This window comes from Pygoscelis adeliae, unplaced genomic scaffold (assembly GCF_000699105.1).
Source record: "Pygoscelis adeliae isolate BGI_AS28 unplaced genomic scaffold, ASM69910v1 Scaffold66, whole genome shotgun sequence".
NCBI classification, from domain to species: Eukaryota; Metazoa; Chordata; class Aves; order Sphenisciformes; family Spheniscidae; genus Pygoscelis; species Pygoscelis adeliae.
The window spans coordinates 752,602-774,368 of NW_008825167.1; the positions used below are offsets into that span (position 1 = coordinate 752,602).

General features: G+C 36.9%; 1 protein-coding gene across 4 annotated transcripts in view; it reads left to right on the forward strand.

The window, feature by feature from the left end:
* ANAPC10 (anaphase promoting complex subunit 10) overlaps positions 1–15,345 on the forward strand; it is a 33,143-nt gene extending 17,798 nt beyond the window's left edge. The window contains exons 4-5 of one of the 4 annotated variants that reach the window (XR_663824.1): positions 4,609–4,740; positions 14,963–15,045. Coding sequence is in view for 3 of the 4 variants with exons in the window: in XM_009328748.1 (XP_009327023.1) it covers positions 14,963–15,193 (231 nt within the window). In the remaining variant the exon portion in view is untranslated. Of the gene's footprint in view, positions 1–4,608; positions 4,741–10,848; positions 10,905–13,084; positions 13,125–14,962 lie in introns of those variants that run through there. The other 3 variants (XM_009328749.1, XM_009328748.1, XM_009328750.1) reach the window with 3 other exon arrangements.
* The last annotated feature ends 6,422 nt before the right edge of the window (positions 15,346–21,767 follow it).

The following is a 21,767-nucleotide window of genomic DNA, read 5'->3' on the forward strand; positions in this document are numbered from 1 at the left end:
CAAGAGAGGGTGGAATGAGCATAATAATGTAGCATATGTGTCTGGCTTGAGGGCCTATGCTCTCTAGCCTTCTTTGTCCGATTCCTAAACTAGGTTTATCTCATGCTCCTATTTTATTTCAGAATGAATTCTGGAATGTTTTATGTCTCATGTTAGAGGAATGTTAACAAATACAGTTTTTATTGAGGCTTTTTATGAATGCTGTTCTCAGTCACAGTCTTTGAGTGAACCATGAGAGTCTAGCTCCTAATGCTTATTATGCTCCTTTTTTTTTTATTTTTTCCCCCTCTGTATCTGTCAGAGGTCAAATTCAACTGTGTGTATGAAGGATTTTTTGGATAGTTTCTACTAGCAAACGCAGAAAACCCTAATTTGTTTCTCTTATGTTGAGATTCATTTGTTACTTCTTAGCAAGATGATGTTACTGAGGTTAAATCAAATCATATGTTGTTTTTTCATTGTTGCGAAACGAGTTGCAGTTCCGTATCAGGAGAAATGATTTAGTAAAATTTTCAAGTAGGCTTCCTTCTGTTTGAACAGGTCTCTGTTGTGATTATGATGGTCACCATGTTTGACGGAGAGGTTTTCATAAATCGGCTTTGGGTAAATCCAGCACTGCTGGGGTAAGAACTTCTATTGTGGAATTATTAGAGTTTCTTCTTTTTATTTATACTGTCTGTCATGAGGAGATAAAGATTTACTCACATAGCAGAATTACATAAAGCAGAGAAGCATATGTACCCACAGGACTTTAAGGTATACAGTAAAGTCACGTAGATTTGTAATCCAATTCTATCAGCTTGTTACTGACTTCACATCTCTAAGCACTAGGATGATATCCAACAGTAGGTCTAGATTTAGAACTTAGTAGGCCTATTGGTAAGCAAGTTTTCAATTATGTCATTCTTGTGGTTTGTTTTTTCCGCTGCCCCCTCATTCTTCAGGAGCATACACGATGTAATTTTATTTTGATTCTCATACAGTTTATGCTGAAGAGCTGATATTCTTACATCTGTTGAATGTAGCATTAAAGACTATTCCAGACTGCTGTTTATAGTAGACATGCTGTTGCAGTAAGGTAGTCATTAGCCCAACACTGTATAGCTCCATCCGAATATCTTCTTGAACTGTACATTCTTTGAGTGAATGGTGACTTGAGGAATCTTTGACTCCTAGAAAGAAGTCAAGAAATAGAATTCATCTAGATTGAGAGAAGCAGAGTCTGGAGTCTGACCTCCACATTAAACAGTGAAACATAGCCTTGCATTTTTCTGGACACACTTACATATGGATTTGTAAGAAAGCGCAAGCAAAAGGTAAAAACTCTACTGCATTTGTTCCAATATGTTAAAGGAAAAGAAATTGTGTGTAGATGTAAAATTAAATGCTTCCATTGGGCAACAGTCCTGATTCCAGCTTTGCAAATTTATGAAAGTGTATTCTGGCTCATATAAAACTACCCAGCTGAACCTCTGACAGATATACTCCTATTTCTTCTCTTTTAAAGTTCATTCATATGAAAATATATCTCCAGCGAGACATGTTTATGGATTTGGGATCTTTCTCAGATGAGATATTGCATTGCATTTTAAATTTACACAAATAGTTTTCACAACAGTCTCTTGCATTTGTTTCCAATGAGTAAATATTCCTTGAGTTGAGCATACATCTGCTCCGGATCCTGTGAAATGTTACTCTGCATTTGCTTATTGAAATCTGGCATGCTAGAACGCGCTTGAGTAATGTTACGGTTTATCAGGTTTTGCCTCACTCTACTGAGTATCTGCATCCACACAGTCCTTATCCAGATGCAAAAATGTTTAACTTGTTTGTGTACTATATTTCTCCAGGATTTGGGGATTATTTACATAGGTTTGGGGTCTTTAAATTCCTTGATTTTAGGAGAGGCAACCCTCTTTCATTCTCTACTTCCTCAGAAACAAGTAATTCCTGTGGAACCAGGAGAAATCCTTTCACTTAACCCCAGTGTTTTTTGTGTCTTACAAAGCAACAACTTGTCCTCTTGCTTGTAGAGAATAAGTAGGATTTTGTAATTTGGTAGCATTCTGGTATAATTTATTGCAGCCTTTTTCTAACAATTAAAAGTCACTCAGGAACTACATTTTTGCATAACGGATAAAATGTTAGAGCCATGCAGTTTTGTGGGCCCGTCTTCTGGTAGAAGATCAGAAATCTAGTTCTCCTCAATGTATAATAAGAGCACTTTTCAGTGAGAGGTGTGTTTTTCTTTTGTTTTAGATGTACTTTCTTCCCGTCACCTATAAAGGGTGCTTGAGAGCTCGCAGCTGCCTGCTATTACTACTATTGACTTTTTTTAAAATGTCATGATATTCCCATTTTCTTTTATTTATTTCCCATATTAATTTTCCAAAGCATTCCAGCATTCTCTGGGATGCAAAGTGCAAGGCATGAAGTGTAATCACTAGGCTATCTCCGCTAAGTTATTCAAGATGATTTGATACAGGATTAACTCAGTGTGGCTAGTTTTCAGACACTTAAATCTTTAATATTCATTGCATAATCTGATTTTTTTCAAATACTTTCTTTGTATAATTTAACTGTAGCTATGTCTAGACATGTTTCCTGGATATGGCTAAACAATTTTGAAGGTAAATTATGAGCTGATTTTTTTTTTGCACTTTCACACAAACATAATACCATTCCATTATATATGTTAGAACAAATGGGAACTGCAGACATCAGAAGTACAGTTTTCATCCATTTCGCAAATCTCTGCACCTTTGTAAGATTAGTTATTTCCCAGTAGTGTTTTCAGTCATTTAACTTCCGTTTGCAATAAATTTGTGCAGTGCATCCATACAGTCCATTTATATTGTTTCTGCTTGTAGCCAGCAGTTCTGGTTTGGAAAAATTGATAGGACCTCTTCCTTTATGCTCTTCTATCTCCTGGTTTCTGATGTCTTAATTCTATTTGCCTTAAGGTCATCTTGTATAAGGCCATCGCTTAATAAGTAACTATTGTAGGATTTTCTTTTAAAGCACTTGTTTCTTTGCTTACAGGAAATTCTGCTTATTTTCTCCTTTCTTGTAGGATTCTGTGGTGTTCTGTTACCTTTCATAAAAGGCAGCTACCAATATTAACACCTTGTCCCGTTCTTCGGTCAGCAGTCCCATTTGTAATGTAAATTCACTTGAACTTCAGAGGATTTTTTTAATATATTTTCAGATGACTTTGCTGTAGCATGTTCCACTGCTCTTGTTCAATCTGTTTTCTGTTCTCTTTGTATAGCTGTCTGCTCTTTCACTTTCTGCTATCCTACTTCCTGGTTTCCCCTACCTCTCTTCAGTAGATGGTTGAAATGCTACTATCTTCCCTGAGAGCTGCCTGACTTACCTGGAAACTGTAGGAGATTGTCCTTATTTTGGATGGATGCTGCTTTGAAGAGGGACTAAGGTTTTTAGATCTTAGTATGGGAATTGGAAAATGTTAGGGCTTTTCAGTGCTTGGGGGGGGGGGAACTTAAATTCATGACTAAGGTAAGAATTTAAATAGAAGGGCTAGTAATGTGTCATCTTAAGTAATTTTTAAGAACTTTGTGCTCTATTTCCTTTGTTATGAAAACCTTAGTCCACATGCTTAACCAGATGGTTTTTTTGATAGTTCTGTCACTATTTTGTATTTTGTGTTGTGACTAGAAAGTTTGAATGCATATAGTGCCATTTGTTGGAATGAACTTGGGAAATTGTAGGGGTTTTTGTTTTGTTGTGTTTGACACTTTTTTGTAAAGCAGTCTCCCTGTTTTTTTCCTGTCTTCTGTTCAGGTAAAAGTTACTGGAAGGGTTTTCAAAGGAACAGTGCTATGAATCACGTTTGCCATGTTTATGCCATCATTTGCTCCATTTTTACAACAGTTGATCCTTTAAACATATAATTGTTAGACAATCTTCTGGTTCTATTCTGTATCATCACACAGCATACTAAAAATGACTTGTATCAGTGGGTCATCATCTGCCAGACTCCTACGTAGTAGGATACTTACCTGTTACCTTGTATATATGGGGCCTCCTCCTTAATTACTTGTCCGACAAATGAAAAAACATTGCAGTGAGATAAGCTTTTATGATTTGAAGTGCTTCCCAAAAGATACAAAATGTTTGATTTCACTAAATGAGATTTGCACTTCTTTCTAAGTGTGCAATGTTGGCTACATATTTTCTAGTAATTTTTTGTGGGTTTTTTTCTAAATGTACTGTTTCCTTTCTCCCATCCACATCTGTCATACTGTAAGCTACTGATAATTTTAGTTGGCTAGTACCCTGTTTTTTAAAAAAAAAAATAAACAAAAAAAAATTCCCTCATCCCTCTTTCAGAATGCTGGAATTTTGGAAAGTTTAAACACTTGCAGCAAACCATAGCTTTTGTACCATTCATTTTTAGGACCAGACTGTCCAGATGCAGTCTGTTCCAGTATGTCTGCAACTTAGACTTTAAACAACTTAGGTACCAGAAGTAGGCAAACTGAAGCAGAAAGTTTGTTTTGGGCTGCATTACCTATTTTTGACACTGTCAGCCAGGCCACCACTCTAGAGCATAAACTCAAGAATTTTTTTTTGTTGCTTTTTCAGCTTCAGCATGCTATCTGCCAAGCTCAAGGGAAGTAACTGAGATTCACATTGGAGCCAAGTCCCTGTAGGTCTGAAGGATTTCCCTTGATACCAGGAGTCTTCTCAAAGTTTAACAGCAGTGCACCTGCAAAGGTATGGCATTGCTGTCTATTGTGACAGCTGGTTAACGAGACATAGGTCCCAGCAGGAGAATGCTAATGAACTTAGGATATGTTTGCCTTCCCTTCCTCCACTCTTGACTGATCCTTAAATGGATTATGAAAACCATTTTTCATTAAATCAGCGATCCAAAATTTCACAGCTGTTATGACTGATTTCAGCTGGAGACAGTATTTCTTCTGGAGCAACAGGTTCCTGTTAAAATGGAATCTGTTTTAGCTGAAACCAAACTAAACTTAGATGACTTCCTGCTGTGGGTTGAAGGTTTGCTTTGGAGTTTTAGGCCTTATTTCCATACTCGCACATATGAAACTCCATGCTAGACTGTGTTGTCACTTTATACTTGCTGATTTGATCACTCTGCTTTCCAAAGGGACAGGGAGAAGGTTTTTGTATTTTTCTTAAGTTCCAGTGGATAGGATGGCTGACACTTAAAACATACACAGAAAGACAGTCCTTCTCTAATGAGATTTAATTTATGGATGTGTCTAGCATAAACTCTATTATGTAAAAGTTCAAGTGACCTGGCTCAACAAAAAAATAGGATTTTAAAGATGTGGGACTCGAGAGCAAACTGTTCAAGCCTATTTAACATTTTTGGCCTTCTCTGAAATATTATATACATCTTGAGACATATTTTTGTAATGAATTTTGAGCTGCCTATGCACCGTCCTTCACAGAACATATTAAAAAAAAAAAGTGTATATGGCACAACAAATGTGAAAAGTGTTCCTTTCTTTCCAGAGAGACTTTCATAGCAAACAGTCTGTGACAAATTCCCAATGGTTTCTGCAGATACATTTTTCTAGAATGAAGAGTTGTTTTCGGCCAAATTCTGGAGGATGAAGTATTCAAAGATTATTGTCTATTTTTTCTTTTTTTTCTTTCCCTTTACTTGCTCTTTTTCTGCCACCCAGAGTTAAGTAGACAATATTTTCTGAAATTACAATTGAGTAAGACAGTTTTGGCTGACAAATCCACAGTAGCTGAGCATTTGGCAGGCTATTTATTTGTCTCTCAGGCTGCATGTACCTGATTGTACAAGTGTTACTGGCAAGTACTGCGAGCAGATGCAGTAGTGTGAGTGTGATGGGCAGGGTGGTGTTGCTTAAGTACCACGGACAGGGGCCCCTCCACAGGTGTCCAGACCATCCGTGTATCAACCTGTGGGACTTCCACCAAAGTGACTTCATCTGTCAGGAATTTTTTATGTGGGCAGTTCAGCACAGCCTTGACCTTTTTGCAGGCATCAGTACGTATGATTCTTTATCACTTGATACTTTTGAAACAGCTGTTTTTCCTGTGAGTCTATGTCATAAAATTCTTGGTGTTCCACAGCATGTGCAATTGTACCCCATTTTCTCCCGTTTGACAGTAGTCTTATCTGCATACTTACTCACCAGAGACTCCCCTCGTGTCTAAGACTTCATTGCTGTCCTCTTACATGCTCCTCATCTGATTTCAGAAGATTTCAAAGACAAACTGTCAGGGCAATAATAATGCAAAACCTGACTTTCCCTGTTTAACGCTTCATGGATTAAATTTCAATGCTGTATTACTCCTAAGTTTATTCCTGTTGTGGTATTGAAATTCTGCCTGAATCAATGAAGTACATGTGGGAAGAGATTGCATTGTTTTATCAGTAGAATCAAATTGAATGGTTCCTTGCTTTTTTACCGTATGGGGAATTTCTAACCAGGACGCCTCATTCTAAAGAGTATCAAAATGGACCAGTCAACGAAACCATTTCATGAGTTGGCTGGTGAATCACTTCTGCTAAATGAAATTTAGGTTACATCTTAGCTCAGTTGACATCTTCTGCTTACTTCAGAAACATGCCTGTTTCTGTGATCTACAAGGTGGCAATATGATATAGCCCACTGACGTTGTCCAACATGTTGTGCTGCTTATGTAATCCAAACATGAAATTTGGAAAGGCAGTATAAGAATCTCTGTTTGAGCCTCATAGATGCTAATCCTTGGCCCACCATGCAAGGAGGACAGGGCTTGCTGGTTACCCACATTGGGAACCTATCAGTGCATTTTTGTGGAGTAGCTATTTACGTACAGTAGCTGTGATTCTTGGAGGTGTTGTAGTTTAGCTGCTATGATTGAACCTGCAGTGTTTTAAGAAACCATAGGAATTTAGGTGTTAAATCATAAGGAAATGAGAATGGATCAAGATTGTTTTTTATGTAGGGGACCACTAGGCAGTATAGGACTTAAACACAACACTGTTTTGAGGAATTCCAGTTCTTGAAACATATTTTTGTGTCCCTGAGGTGATGCCTAAAGGGGATGCCCACTGGCAATTCTGTATCACAGTTTCTGTTGGATAGGCATGACAAACTCATACTGATGCTCAGCTTGGTTATGATGGCAATGAGCTGGGGGAAAGCGGGGGGCATGGTTTGAATAAAGTTCAGATCAGACTTCAGACAGGTTTGTCAATAGTTTTTTTGCATTGTATCGGTGATCTGTCTGCAGATCTCCATCCATCCAGTTGCATGTCTCGTGTAAAAACTATTTGCAAGTTTTCAGTGATACCTGTGTAGAAGTATTATATTTTTAGTTCCAAGTATTACACTAGCCTCCAATTTAATGGTTTTATGCTATTTACCAAGTATTGTTTTTTAAAAAAAATCCAATCTTCTGTGGTTTGAATCTTTTTTACACCTCAGTCTGTTGCTCTTTCACAACTTGTCAAGTGTATTTAAAATTTGGCCAATCATATTTTAAAGGATGAGATCCTCATAGTGGGATAACATTGTCTTAGCTGATTCCTTCCCCATCAGAGGCTATGACTCCAGTTTTTAGATGTCTGCCTTTTACCAGGAGTTCACAGTGAAAGATCTTCGAGATGATGGTGAGCTTCTTTTGCTACCTCAGTCCGTTGCTCTTTCACAATTTGTCAAGTGTATTTAAAATTTGGCCGATCATATTTTAAAGGTTGAGATCCTTATAGTGGGATAACATTCTTAGCTGATTCCTTCCCCATCAGAGGCTATAACTCCAGTTTTTAGATGTCTGCCTTTTACCAGGAGTTCACAGTGAAAGATCTTCGAGATGATGGTGAGCTTCTTTTGCTTGACATAATAAAGCAGAAGTGTCGCTTTACAGAGCATTTTCTAAAGAATATTTAATTTTTGCAAGACTTCTTACCAGTTCATTCAACAGTTCAGAAATGAGTGAAATGAAGACAAGCTATGGGTGATTCCGGACATACATACTCTGTCACTTACAAAGAGCTTAATTGCATAAACTGAATTGACGCACTTGATGCATTTGATTATTTATATCGGTACAAATGATTCTGAGAGAAACTCGGCAAGATGTGTTGAAAACTGATCTGTGCAAAATGAAGTCAAATTTAGGGCATTCATGAAAATGCCAATTATTTGGCCTAATATATTTTGTCATTTTTCATAGTGTTTCCCTGTTATGTTGAGCTGATTGAGCACTTCTCTAGTATATTTTCAGGGTCTCTGTGGTCTAGTTGACTTCTATTCTACTTCTAGGCTCAGATACATAGTCTGTGACAAATATTTATTTTGGTAATCTGTTTCAGTAAACTTTACTTACTCTTTCTAGCTTGGCTTGTGTGTTTAGTTGTCTTCATTTTAATCGGATACAACTTTCTAACACATGGGCATTGGTTAATTTTTACTGTTTTAATCTGGAGCAGAATAGTCTGGAGAAGGAGTTTCTGTAAAACTTTTTGCAAGGATCTTTTTGACCTTTCTCTTTTTCAACATTCCCAGTCTTCCCAAAAGTTATTTCTTTCAGCTCATTTGAACCAAAAAGCTTATATATGATAGGAATTTTTAGTATTTGCAGGTTTCACTGCCTAATATAGCTTATTCTGCAGCTAGTCTCCTGTCTGCCCAAACCCATAGTTGAATCTTCCTGAGGGATGGACTGTGTTCCTCTAGACTCTTCAGGAACTGCTGTTTGGAAGAATGGAAAACTTCTGTTACCTAATGGACTGAAGTTAGATTTCTTGACCGTTTAAGTAGGTGACTGATTAAGACCACAGAGCCGCCTCCTTAGGTGGTCGTTGCTTCGTTAGAGCAAAGAAGTGTGCTTTTCACAGTGGGTCCTTTGAGCATGTTTCTGTGTTTCTTGTTAAGCTGCTAATGTGGTGTCCCTCCTTTGACTCACTTGGAACTTGCGAAGTTTCTTTTGGACATGCTTCATTTTTCTGCTGGAACTGGTGCATCACTGCTATTAACTGGTTCTCTTCCTTCCTAAGTGAAGTGATGGCTGAAGCCCAAGCTCTGCTACTTCATGTGTTGACAGTTCCAATACTTGGAATTATGCAGAGGTCTACTGATTCTGAATCCTGGTAGCTATATGGTAGGACATGGCAGTTATGGAAAGAGAATTTCGGAAATTTAGCCAGCCTTCTTTCTCCTTGCCAGTTGTTGTGAAAACATATTTGAATAGCTGTAAAAAAACAATGGCTAAACAGAGAAAAGCCTTTCCCATATTTGATCACTCAACTTGGAGAAAGTCTGTGTATTGATAAATACTTCATTTCTGAAAATAGCATTTATTTCCTCTGGAACTTAGTTTTATAATCTTCTTCTGCTTGGAAGAATACTTTATTGAGAACACTTGCTTTGAAAAGCTTAGGTTTTTTATATAACTGTATGGTAAGAACTAGTTAAGCATATAGAAAGGCAAAATTATGTTTGTGAAGAAGAGTCTAGCCACTGCTTTTAATTTCAAAGGTGACTAAGTCACTAAAATAAAAAGAAGCAGCGTTAACATTTTTATGAGAAAAGTAGAACGAGTAAAATCAAATGCTGTTTGGTTTCACAGCCGGTTTTAGAGGCAGCCACTAGAAATATGTGTTGTCATTTGGTCTAGTAGTACAGATGATTAAATGGAAATGTGATGAGGTACCAACATCTCAGAATCATGTATCATGCTGAAGCTGTGATGGCAGCAGTAATTCTCAGGTTTCTGTCAGTACCTGTGTGCAGAAGAGGATTTTTTCTCCAGGGGAAGAAAACGGGCTGCTGCTTCTTCCTATGTATGCACAGAAAAACTTACTCCCCTGAAATCTGGGAGCCCTGTCTAGCATACATTCTGGGATGTGTTTGTAGTGACCCTGAATATGAAACTACTTAGTGTTTTTTTTCCTTTCTGTATCTTCACAAAAGATATCTTCGTAGGACAACAAAAAATCATGTATTCAAGGATGTTGGTCTACTGTAAATACAGCAAACAATTTGGGCTGGGCTTATGAGCCTAGTAGAAGTAGCAGCTTGAGTTATATGCCACTTCGAAGACACCAGAGAATTTAAGCAGAATATCACTTGAGTATGGAAAAGAGGTCAATATTCCATTTAAGTAGAATTAAGTACAATAGAAAAGCCTTCATTGGATAAATGATTTCCTATCCTATAAGGAGGCCAGCAGTACCAGTGTAGAACAAGCTGCTTCTTAAAAGCTCTGGTCTTGTGTTCAGTCATCTTTCTGAAGTGTAGCTTCAAGTTGCTTTGGCCTCGATTATTTTATTTTTATTTTGTTGTGTGGTTTGCATCTTCTGTGGTAGAACACCCATTAGTTGCAATAGTAGCCTTGCCAAGTGTGTATGGAATTCTGTAGAACCTCTGGACTATACAATAAAGTGAAGAAACAGGGCTATTAAATTGGCTGGGGAGGAGATTTCCATTGAGAACATTATTTCTGCTTTGGCTTTCAAAATAACATGGATTACTGGAGTGGGAGTATATGTCCATAGGTAAATCTGTAGCATGCAGAGGACAGGAAAAATAAGAAAGCAATGGAGAGAAAGCAGGAGAAGAGATAGATAAGAGTGTATAACAGCAGCAAAGGACAGGTGAGTGATTTTTTCCATTTCAATTTTTATCCCTTTTGTTCCTTTATTTTGACTTTCATGCTCTTCTTGTTTACCAATTGTCACAAAATTTATAGCAAATTTAAAAAAAAAACACCAAACCCTAGGCTTTTAGTATATTGTATGCAAGATTAGTCTAGAGCCATAGGAACTGTCCTGAGTTACTAATATTGAACTTGCATTGATTCTTCCCTTTGTTTCCCTCTTTTCAGCCTTTTCTGGTAAAGCACATAACAGAAAGAAACTTCCAATTTTTAATTTCCCTCCGGTAATTAATAATATAGCTGATTCTTAAAACTTTCCTGGAAGCCAGTTAATTGTGACTGATTCTTAATGACCTACATAGGAGGAAAAAATACAGGAGGAAACTTAATCTGGTATTTTCTTATGGTGGACTTATGCTGTAGAGTTGGGGTGAAATGTGTAGATATATGTATGTATATACAGTGGCTAGTGCTTTTAAAGAACAGGGTTGACAGCAAAATCAACTGAAATGGATTTAAAGTATAGTATTTACTATAGGTAGAGCTGCTAGTGCCACCTGTACTTAGAGTTGCATGACCCTTTCCATTTTAAGGCTTAACTCTTAGTTACTTTATAACTTTTGTCAAAGTTCAGTTCAGACAGATTTTTCCATGCCAGATGCCTGCTTTGGGTTGAATTTTTTTGAAAGTTTCAGTCAAAGCAGTTTTGCTCCAAGAATAAGGCTAGTGAAAAGTATGCTATTTTGCTTGTGTGAGAATATTCTGGTGTCCTTCTTTGATGCTCCAGTGCCCCCAAGCTCTGAAGCAAGGATTTGAAATTTGGCAATAGTTCAGCCTTTGTGTTGAGGATGTGCCTTTTGCCTCCCTGTAAAAATCCACCCAGATTTCCAGACCGGTTTACAAGGCTTTGAAAGATTGCCATTTGCATGGGCTTAATAGGAATTTCTTAAAACTTCACAGTAAGTTTCCTTTAGATTCTGTTCATGCTGGGAATGCTCCAGGCAGAGTAGAGCTGCATATTTCATCCCACTTCTGCTAGGAATTGTAACGGCTGGATCTGGGTGCTGACATTGAACTAAGAGCGGGCAGCATTTTGTCTTGTACCACCACCGCCTATTCCCATGTCCTATTCCTTCTCCCTCGTGAAGGACCTGGGCCCTCTGAAAAAAGAAACTGTCTCACTCATCTGAAAGAGCATGACAGCTGCGGAGGAGAAGAATTTAGAAGCGTGTGTGTGTGTCTGGTTTGTACCATTCCTTTGGTCGCAGAAAATGTGTGTATCATAATGGCAAAATATTACTTCCTTTTCTAGTGGATGTTCAGATAATAATTGTTAGGTTTTGTTGTATTTAAACTTCAGTAGTTGAGTGGGTCTCAAGGTTTTAATCGTTTTACTGAACTACGTAGGCATCAACTTAAAAAGAAAGTTAAACTCAAAAGATGTCACAGTGCAGTAATGTTATTTAGAGGGCAAAACTAAAGTGCTCACTTTTTTCAAACGTTTTAAGACTAACTCAGACCTCTTGCACTTAATACATTGTAGTACAGCCTCCAACTTCATCACAAGTGTCGCGTGCTTTGTCCAAGAGGCAACTATTTGATTGGAATGGGGAAAGGGGTCTATTCTGAGGATGAGTCCAGGATTTGTACAGTAAAGGACATATATTCCTCTGTTACGGAAGTTGGAACATGTGGAGTAACTGAAGCAGAGATGTCAGGAATAAAAAAAGGCTGAGACAATTGAATGCTGCTTGATGAATTGTGTGCAATCTGTGCTTAGTCATGGTGTTTTTACATGATGCACTCAAATAACTGTTCCTAGGTGGCTGCTCATACTGTGTGTTCTAGTGGCTGGTTTGAGAACTCTTACCAATTCGTAGAAATGCAGACACTTACAACTGCAAGTGAACTCAGTGGGAGCTAAACCTCATGTAAAATACTGTATGTTACTAAGGACAGTAAAAATCAGGTTCAAAGTATGTGAGATTTGACATCTGGGACTAGGAAATATCTTAATCTAATTAACCTAATGCCTCAGTTGCCTGTTTTACAGATGTAGAAATTACTTATCCCATCTCTGTAGGAAGGTTCATGAAGAAATTGGTTGCCTTTGTAGCAGGACTGAAAAAGTAACATGCTATAAATAAAGCATATGACCACCTTCCATTGATCAGGGATGAAACAAAGCATTGATAAATATGTAATCAAAAGTTTATTTATGTAATAAGATACAAGTGTATTATTACATTAGTAAAATTACCTTTGCAACTCTTAACTTTCCAATGCTTACCTCTATGACCCTAATAATTCTCTTAAAATAAAAGATGTGATTTTCTCTGTGAATTTAATAAGCATCCAACTTCTTTTTGTACAAATAGTCCAATTTTGCCAGTCCTTTGGTAGCTCTCTTGGTTCTGGAGGTAGAGTCATTATTTCACTCTTTGCAATTTCTTCCCCAATAAAGCATGCAAACCTGAACTATATTGGATCTGTCTGAAACCAATGATGTCAACCTATAGAAAATGATACTTTTTTTTTTACTGTTTTAACTAACCAATTTCATAGTGATCCAAGCATAAAAATCCCAATATCACAGCTCTGGAACTTAAATTTTCCACTTCGAATCTGCAGTCAAAATTTGTGAACTGTGAGAATAATATTAAAATGCAAGTTTAATTAGCAATAATCTTTTAATTCTCTTCTAAATCATAGCCACTTTACCTTAGTACTAGTTGAATAAAATATTACTGGGATCCTCATCCTTTCTGTTTACTGTGGAGATGGAAAGCATACTTGCTCAGACTGTTGACTACTACCTCACCATGATAAATTTCCCCTTTGTAAAACTACTTCAACAGTACATCATTTTTATCACTTTGTAAAGCCAACTGTTACCTGAAGTTTCCTACGCAAAAAAAGATTTTTTAGGTTTTTTGAAAGGGACATGGTTACAACAAATAAGTGAATGTGTGTTTGTGGAAATGTCTAGCTCCCAGAGTGAAAAGATTTGCCACTAAGGTTTTGCTTTGGAAATTATTTGTTGGAGAGCCTGCAATGGTGGAGAGTTTTGGGTTGTGGGTTTTTTTTTTTCCTTTCTTTTTTAAGGTGGAGGTGTGAGGGTTTTTTGTCTCTTTAAACTTAAAGTAGTCATCAAACTTTTTTTTTTTTACTTGTTTCTTGGGTCATTCCCTCAGGGTGTTTGCTGCCACTGAAACAGTAGATCTCAGATGGGTGTTTTGAAAGTGTCAGCAAAGGCAAGGCATTTGACAGGATGTTTGTCATGAGGTATTTTCAGGAGCAAGATGGGAATTTTGAGCTGCTCAAAGCGTAGATCTTCCTTAGAGGAACTCTGCTGCTAAGAACAGCAGTCTTATTTGCTTAGCTGTGTGAAATCCACTTGCTTTGGACAACTGTTTTGGTTTTTTTTTTTTTTACCCCAAAGACTTCCAGTTACTTGTGTGCTCTTCCATATGTGTTTTTAGCTGTGCTTTGAAGTTGGGCAACTAGCTTTAAACAAAAGCTGTTACCACACTTCTGTGTAGCATCTAGCTTGATTTCAGCATGCTGATGTGTCAGTGATGTGGTTTAGAGTTAACAAAATGCAATTCTTTGCTTGCTTTGACATTGGTTTCTGTAGGATTGAAATTAAAAAAGAAAAAATAATCATATTACACATGGTTTGTTGTATAAAAGCCAAGTCAAAATGGACCTTAGAACGTGATTAAATGGCTGTGCAGCAATTATTAATTGGCCAGGCATCTGTCTTGACACATAGATGAAGTCTCTGAGTTATCCTGTATTTTTTCCTCTGTCACCTTCCTCTTCCTCCTCCCCAGTCCCCCTAATAATCTAAGGAATTTCTGAAAACCCAGACCTTGTGTGGATTTAGTTTCCTAGTAAGTCATTCTAGCATATTTTAGTTCAGAGTGCCTAGATAAAACAATTTAAATTTAAGATGCATATTTTTCTGTCATCTTTGAGCAGTGTACTTCAGTAACAAGATCCCAATAGTACTGCTTTGACTTTCTTGAATTTATACTCAAGTCTGTATTTTTTTATATTGATTTTTTTTTTTATTTTAAGGTTAGGGCACAAAATGAAGGGTAGATTCTGAAAGGCAAAAGCAAACACAACTGTAGTCAACCAAATTAATTTGTATCTAATTACACCAGGTGTACATTAGCTATGAGTATTCAACTGTACTATTTCAAATTCATTTGAAAAAGTAACTAAAATCTGATTTGCAAAACTCTGCTCTATTAAACAGGTTAATATGTGATAATTTATATAAAGTATGTTAACTGTTTCTGAATGTTTTGCTTTTTTGTCTTGTTTTTGGCAGCAACTTGAACTAGTGGAACCAAGCGGCTGGATTCATGTTCCTTTAACAGATACTCATAAGAAGCCTATTCGCACGTTTATGATTCAGATTGCTGTTCTAGCTAATCACCAAAATGGAAGAGACACTCACATGAGACAAATCAAAGTGTACACCCCGGTGGAAGAGAGCTCTATTGGTAAATTTCCTAGATGTACAACAATTGATTTCATGATGTATCGCTCCATAAGATAAAATTTCTTAATAAGAAATAATAAAGGCATTTTTTGATGGCAGTATCATTGGTTAAGTATTCAAATACTTAAAGAGCAGGGTTTACTTCGGTGTAATTATATCTTTATGTTTATACTTTGTACAACTTTGAAATAAAGATAATCTTGTGTTACAGTATATTGCAGTCCATAATTTTGCATTACTTTTGCTTGGAGTCTTTGAGTGATCTTGTACTATCTGAGAGGAAAAAAAACCTGGGCACTTTAAAAGAATGTATTTGTGACCCGGAATCAATAATTGGTTTGATATAATACAGTTCTCTTTCTCAAGTGGTTTCTTCCCCTAATGATCATGCATGGAAATATTTATTCTAGTGTTACTGTTCATTCCTTTACCTAAAAGGAGGTACCTTTAAAGAGCGTTCTTCTTCAACAGGCATGGTTTAAAGACATTACCAGTAGTATTTTCCCATCATTGCTTATGTTAATGTTTTGTACCCTTTTCTGCGTAGGTTTTTTTTTTTCTGCTTAATGACTGTCTGCATGGATTTAGCCTTCTTCGTAACTGTGAAGTAGATCATAGAATATCTCAAGTTGGAAGGGTCCCGTAAAGATCATCGAGTCCAACTCCCTGCTCCTTCCAGGGCTACCTAAAACTAAACCATATGACTGAGAGCATTGTCCAGATGCTTCTTGAACTCTGACGGGCTTGGTGCCGTGACCACTTCCCTGGGGTGCCTGTTCCGGTGACCGATAATGAAGATGACAATGACGTGAAGAAAACCAAACCTTTCCAAATTACTCAGTATAGTATATATGTTAATCTAGATATACTGAGTATAGATCATCTAAACGTGATAGCTGTTCAGAACAGGAGGAGAGTTAGGAATGCTCCAACATTGTACAACAGCAGTAGGAATGAATTTGAAGGTCCAATGCACCTTCTAAAGTACCGAGAACTCAAGTGTGTAACACAAGGTAATCTCAGACTTGTAGCATGGAGTTTCTTTAACGTGTGTTTTAAAATAAAGAACATTGCAAGGAAAATGTATGCTTCGTCTACTTGCTATGAGTAGGAATATTTAACACCTCTACTAATGTCTCATAATCTAATTACTAGTTATTTCACCTTTTAAAAAAATTAAGTAGATTTTAGAAAGAGAGGCTGTTGAAGTACAAGGGTATCTTTTAAAATGTTCAGTACTGATCAAACCCATTCTTCTTCCTAGCACCATAAAAGTTGATGGTAAATCCAGACTAATCTCAGCCAAGGAAAACTTCTGATGCTCTTCTTAATTGTGAGCAAGGAAAGGCTAATAATAGTGGAGGGTCATCAAACAATGATACAGCATTGTCCAGAGGAGAAAGAAGGTGAAATAGAGGAAAATGGGAAGGTTGTCAAAGAAGGATAAAGATTCAGCTGTTGAAATCTTTTATATACTTAATGAAGTAAGCTGTTGTTTACTGAACAGTTTTGTCCTCTGGCTGAATTCCACAGTCTTTAGGAGGGTAATTAAAATGGGCACTTCCTGACAATGAACCTTGTAGAGAAGTCCGTGACTAGCCCGAGTTCTCTGTTTAAATGTAGATTCAATCATTTCAGGAGGACCTTAAAATGGTACTTTACCTTTCTGTGTAAAGGATGCATCAACAGCAGAATTCCTGTTCAGCAGAAGCTGGTTGAACTCGTGCTTTTCACCAAGTCTGTCAGTTCAGTGGATTTTATTATATAGTGTCAAGGAGTTGTACATTCCTATTCACTTACTTGAAGCACTGTTTATACTTTTGATGTACCACTTCATATTTTTCTGTCAAAAAAAAAGTCAACAAAACCACAAAAAAACCTGGATTTATCCAGTTATTTTGTTAAGTTATTGATAAATTTTTAAGAAAGGAGATTATTAGGTATGTAATTTTCCTGTTTTTCTCCAAGAAAGCAAGATTGCAGTTATCCATCCTAGCTTTGTATTGTCAAGCCACTGTTCCCCACTTAATGATTCTACCACAGATAATTCTGTGGTAGTTCTGAACTCTGGTCAGTAACACTTAAAATATTTTGATTCAAAGACATTTTGAAGTATTCTTTTCTCTTACATGTCACTCTACATTATTTATTACATACTTCAATAATATATGCATTTATTTTCTCATCAGTTCATAAAACACCGGTCCTTGAAATGCACATGAATACATCTGCATGAACCATCCCCAAGAATGCATAAAGGTTCAAGGGTTGCATAAGCAATTAAATGTGTCCAAGTTAAGGGTACATATTTCAAAGCAGCACCCATTATCTTTAGGCTAATGAAGTCAAAGTACTATTGCTCTATAACAAACATTATCCAGTAGACTAGCAACAAGCCTATCGGCGCGGTCTTGTTCTGCTTATTTCTACCCTGCCTCAGTAGGCATAATTTTTGGATCTTTAGAGAGCTATTCCTGCTTTTATTGATTTTTTCAGGGCTCCTATGTCCATGCAGGATAGGTGCCAGTATTTGTCTCCAAAATTTGGAATTGTTTTTCCTGACAGTGTAGTTGAATAAGCTGAAACCTAGCTTGACTACTTATCCTGCTACTCTGAAATCATAGATGGTGTTCAAGTGGTTTTTAAGAACCTATGATACCTATGTTAAACGGGATGATGTTAGGCTTTACAGAGAGAAATTGTACTTACAAATTAAATTTAATGCAGTCTTTTAGTAGATGTTAAGGTGCACAAGGCTCTTTAAAGTCTAACTACAGCCTTAACCTTTGTTATTCTATCAACAGCAGATCCAGTCTGAACCTGTCCATTCCAATGTTTTGTTTCTACTTTATTGCCAGAAATTACCATTCCATGGTGGAGCCTCTTTAGATGCTTCCATGGCTGTTCGCTAAACTGCATCTGTGAAACAGTTAGATCCTTGGTCCTTCCTTGGCCCTTTAAAATAAGTATATTCTTAGTATTGGGTGGAAGCAAGTAATCTGTGGTAAGACCATGGGAGTGAACAGTGAGTCATAATGATGAGGGTGGAAGTAAATTAAAAGGGACAGTACAACTAGTAACTCCTTCAGCTGCTGCTGACAAAATAATATATGACCATGCCTGAAAGGCAGCATAAAAATGCAAACTCATTACTACAGTTTGTGTCTTGCTCTTCAGTATTCAGTGTTACTTGAAAACAAGTGCAGTGGCCATTCTAAATCCATCTTAAGTCTTTTCTATGTTGTTTCGTAACAATTGTAGATACATTGCATTGGTATTTAATATGTGTGCGAGTACGTTTGTTTTTTAACATTTTTGGTGCGTGGTTACATAAGGCGGCTGATTTTTAAGTGGTGAGATCCTAGAGGATTATGTCTGAAAATAAAGCAAGTTACTGCCTTTGTGTATTAATATAGTACTTGGTATTTGAATTGGGATAAACAAACCAGTCTGCCAAACCGTTGCAGGAAGTTACTGCACATACATTGTGTTTAGCTGCTACTTTTTTTTTCTTGTTCATTTTTTTTCAGACACACAATTGTCTGGGATCTTATCACTTGAAAGAGCAATTTTATGTGGCTAAGCACAAAATTGCTGAGCATACAGATTTTTCCAAAGACTGAGTTTGAGAACAGAAAGTTCTTGCAATGTTAATTTAGTTAAAGCTTATATATTGCCTAGCCACATGCTTCTTTGGAAGGTGACAAGTGCTGTGAGTTACAGTTTACTGCTGATGTGTGCTAGAGATCCAAAATTGCAAACCTAAAGAAAAGCCAGAATGAGTTACCTTGGGAGTGAAAAATAAACATTCTTAGACTCATGTATAAATAGTGCTGATGGAATACTAGAACCATTTTGATGTCAATCATGAATTTGCAGGTTTTTAGTGAAAACAGGAATAACATTTTAGCTCGATATACTTGTCTCTCATATTCATTTCCCGCTCAGTCTGAAAAAGACATTTCCTTTCCATCCTTTAACAATGTCTTACATTCATAACTATTTTGTTTTATTTTTCCCCACATATACACTTTGGCTGATGTTTGGAAGGAGACAAGTCCTGGAAATCTGTAGTCTTTAGCATGTCCAAGTTGTCAGCTTCTCAGTAGAAAGGAATACAGAGCTGTATCTCTAAAAACCATAAAGTCAACAATTGACCTATTTGCCCTACAAGGTGGTTTTACAAATGTTAACTTCAGGGGATGCTAAGAAGAGGCAGGTTGTCAACTTGTTGCCAGCTTGAAGCCTATTTTTTTTTTTAATGATGAGCAAACAAGACTGCTTCTTCAAAGCAATGAGGAAAAAAAAAATCATATATTCACAAACGTGGCTTGCTAATGATTATAACTGCTAAAACCGTAGGGTAGTTATGTGAGTATTTTGGCTTTTCTCCAAATATGAAAGAGTAAGGTGTACTGGTTACAAGGACGACTGATCTTAAATAATTTTGATCCATGGAAAAAAGAGAGTGTTTATAAAACTTTAAAAATTTTACAAGATGTATGCTCAGAAAAGACTTTTTTGATATTTGTCAAATAGAAACATACAATCTTAGCATTGTTTTTAGCAAGCTGACTACTAACTGAAGGTATTCAAAGTTTAGAATTGAGTTCAAATCAGTGACATGTCCGATCTAAAGGTTTTAGAGAGGGGAAGAGGGTATATATTTGTATTCAATAACAGCCAATACTTTAGGCTAATAAAGGTTAAACGCTTCCTTTTTACTAAAACAATGCTCTGAGCAGTATACTATAGTTATGTCCCTATGTTAAAGATGTTTCAGAGGCTTTGGCTGTTTTCCTCTACCCCGAATCACAAGACTTTTGTAGCAGACCTATAAGTAATTTCCCAATTTGTTTTTACAAACCTTGATTACTGTAGTGTGTTTTCAATACCTTTTGTTTTGTCATCTAAGATATCGTTGCTAAGTAGTCTTTCTCTTTTTCTCTTGTATGAGAAACATCTGATAAATATTGAGTAGTATAAGATTAAGGTAATATTGAAATAAATGAGAGACAAAATGGAAGACGTATTTGTTCTAAGAAATCATGACTTGGCAGTGATCTGAATCGTCACTTCAAATAGCAGTAATTTAGGGTTTTTAAAACTTTTTTTGGAAGATACCACACTAGGCCTTTCTGCCTCGCAGAACAGAAATTTGATTCCTAGCGTAAGTGAAAAAGCCTTTCTTTAAATTAAACCTTGGCTTAATTCTCTTTGTAGATGCCAAGAAGAGGGAGGTAACTGAATGACCAGGATCTTGAGGAACTCCTGTTGAAGTGAACGAGAGTAACTGTGTTTTGACTAAGTCATGTCTCTGTGTCTTCTCAGTATCGCAGTGTAAACAAAAAAGGCAGATGACAGGAGAGGGAGAAAAGAGGTATTTGCTGCTCCTGGTTTCTAAAATGGAGAACAGCAAAACGTTTGTGTTTTGCTTAAGCTTGCCTAGGGAGTCTCTGGCAGAGCTGGAAGTTGAAGCCGTATCTCCTTTGTCTATCTTCTCTTTCACTGTGAAGCAGATTTTCAGATAATGATACTGTTTTAAAGACAAATTTTGCAGTGATGCAATTTCGGTATGTGATTTCATTTTAAAGTTTAAACTATATTTTGGGTTTTGCTGTTCTAGTTCAATCCATAGGGGAAATACTTTTGCCAACACTGTGTCTATAGGTGCACAACTGAAGTTCTTCAGTTGCTGCCTTGGTGCTTGCTCTTACCTTACCAAAAAGGCATAGTGTACTGTTCAGTGAAAGAGGGATAAGCTACCTTACATTTTATATGGGATACTTGACACGAGATCAATACTAGTTTGCAGTCTGGCTCGATGATCTGTGTACATGCCATTTTCCACACTTTGTTTGGTGTAAATGTAGAGTATTGGACTTCTATTGACTTTTAATTTTTTTTTGTCTAGCTATTCTGTACATTAGACTTCAGATGGCTCTCGCCCAGACCCTCAGTTACTTAGACATGAGTGACCTGCTTAAAGCATTGATTGCTGCCTACTTCTGTAGTTGCCCTAGTCTTCACAAATAGGCATGCTACTAGGCTGTAGGGTGTTTGGAACTCTGATTCAAGCTCAAGTTATTGATAACCCAACATGAAGACTATCAGACTAGGTTTTTACTGAACAGTTGGTATGTAGGTAGTTTTCTGAGAATCAAAGGCTTAATTTGACATGAATGAAGTATGGGAGATCAAGAACTGAAGTGAGTCTTACTCTTGGGACTTGGTTTCTTCATATGTGTTATACTAGTTTAAGAGAAGTAACTGAAACATGATTTAGGCTTGAAATCTGTTTATACACTAGAGAGAGAGAGAGCCAGATGTCCAGATCGCCAGTACTGATTAGCAAAAATGCATGAACTTGTGTGTAATAAATGAAGTGATTGAAGAGACTGAAGGACCATGGAGAGCTACTGGTTATTGGGAAGGCAAATCATTGCTTCACCTAATACAAAGTGAGCTGCATCTCTAGGCAGCAGGCCATTGCTTGAAAAATCCACACCTCTTACAAAGCAATAGCCAGCAATAATTGTAATTGTCTTGAGTCAAGAACTGCAAGTGAAACAGGTGCTCAGGCAATTTATACCACCACCTTGTGAAGTAAGTTGGGCTAGCTACAGAGCAG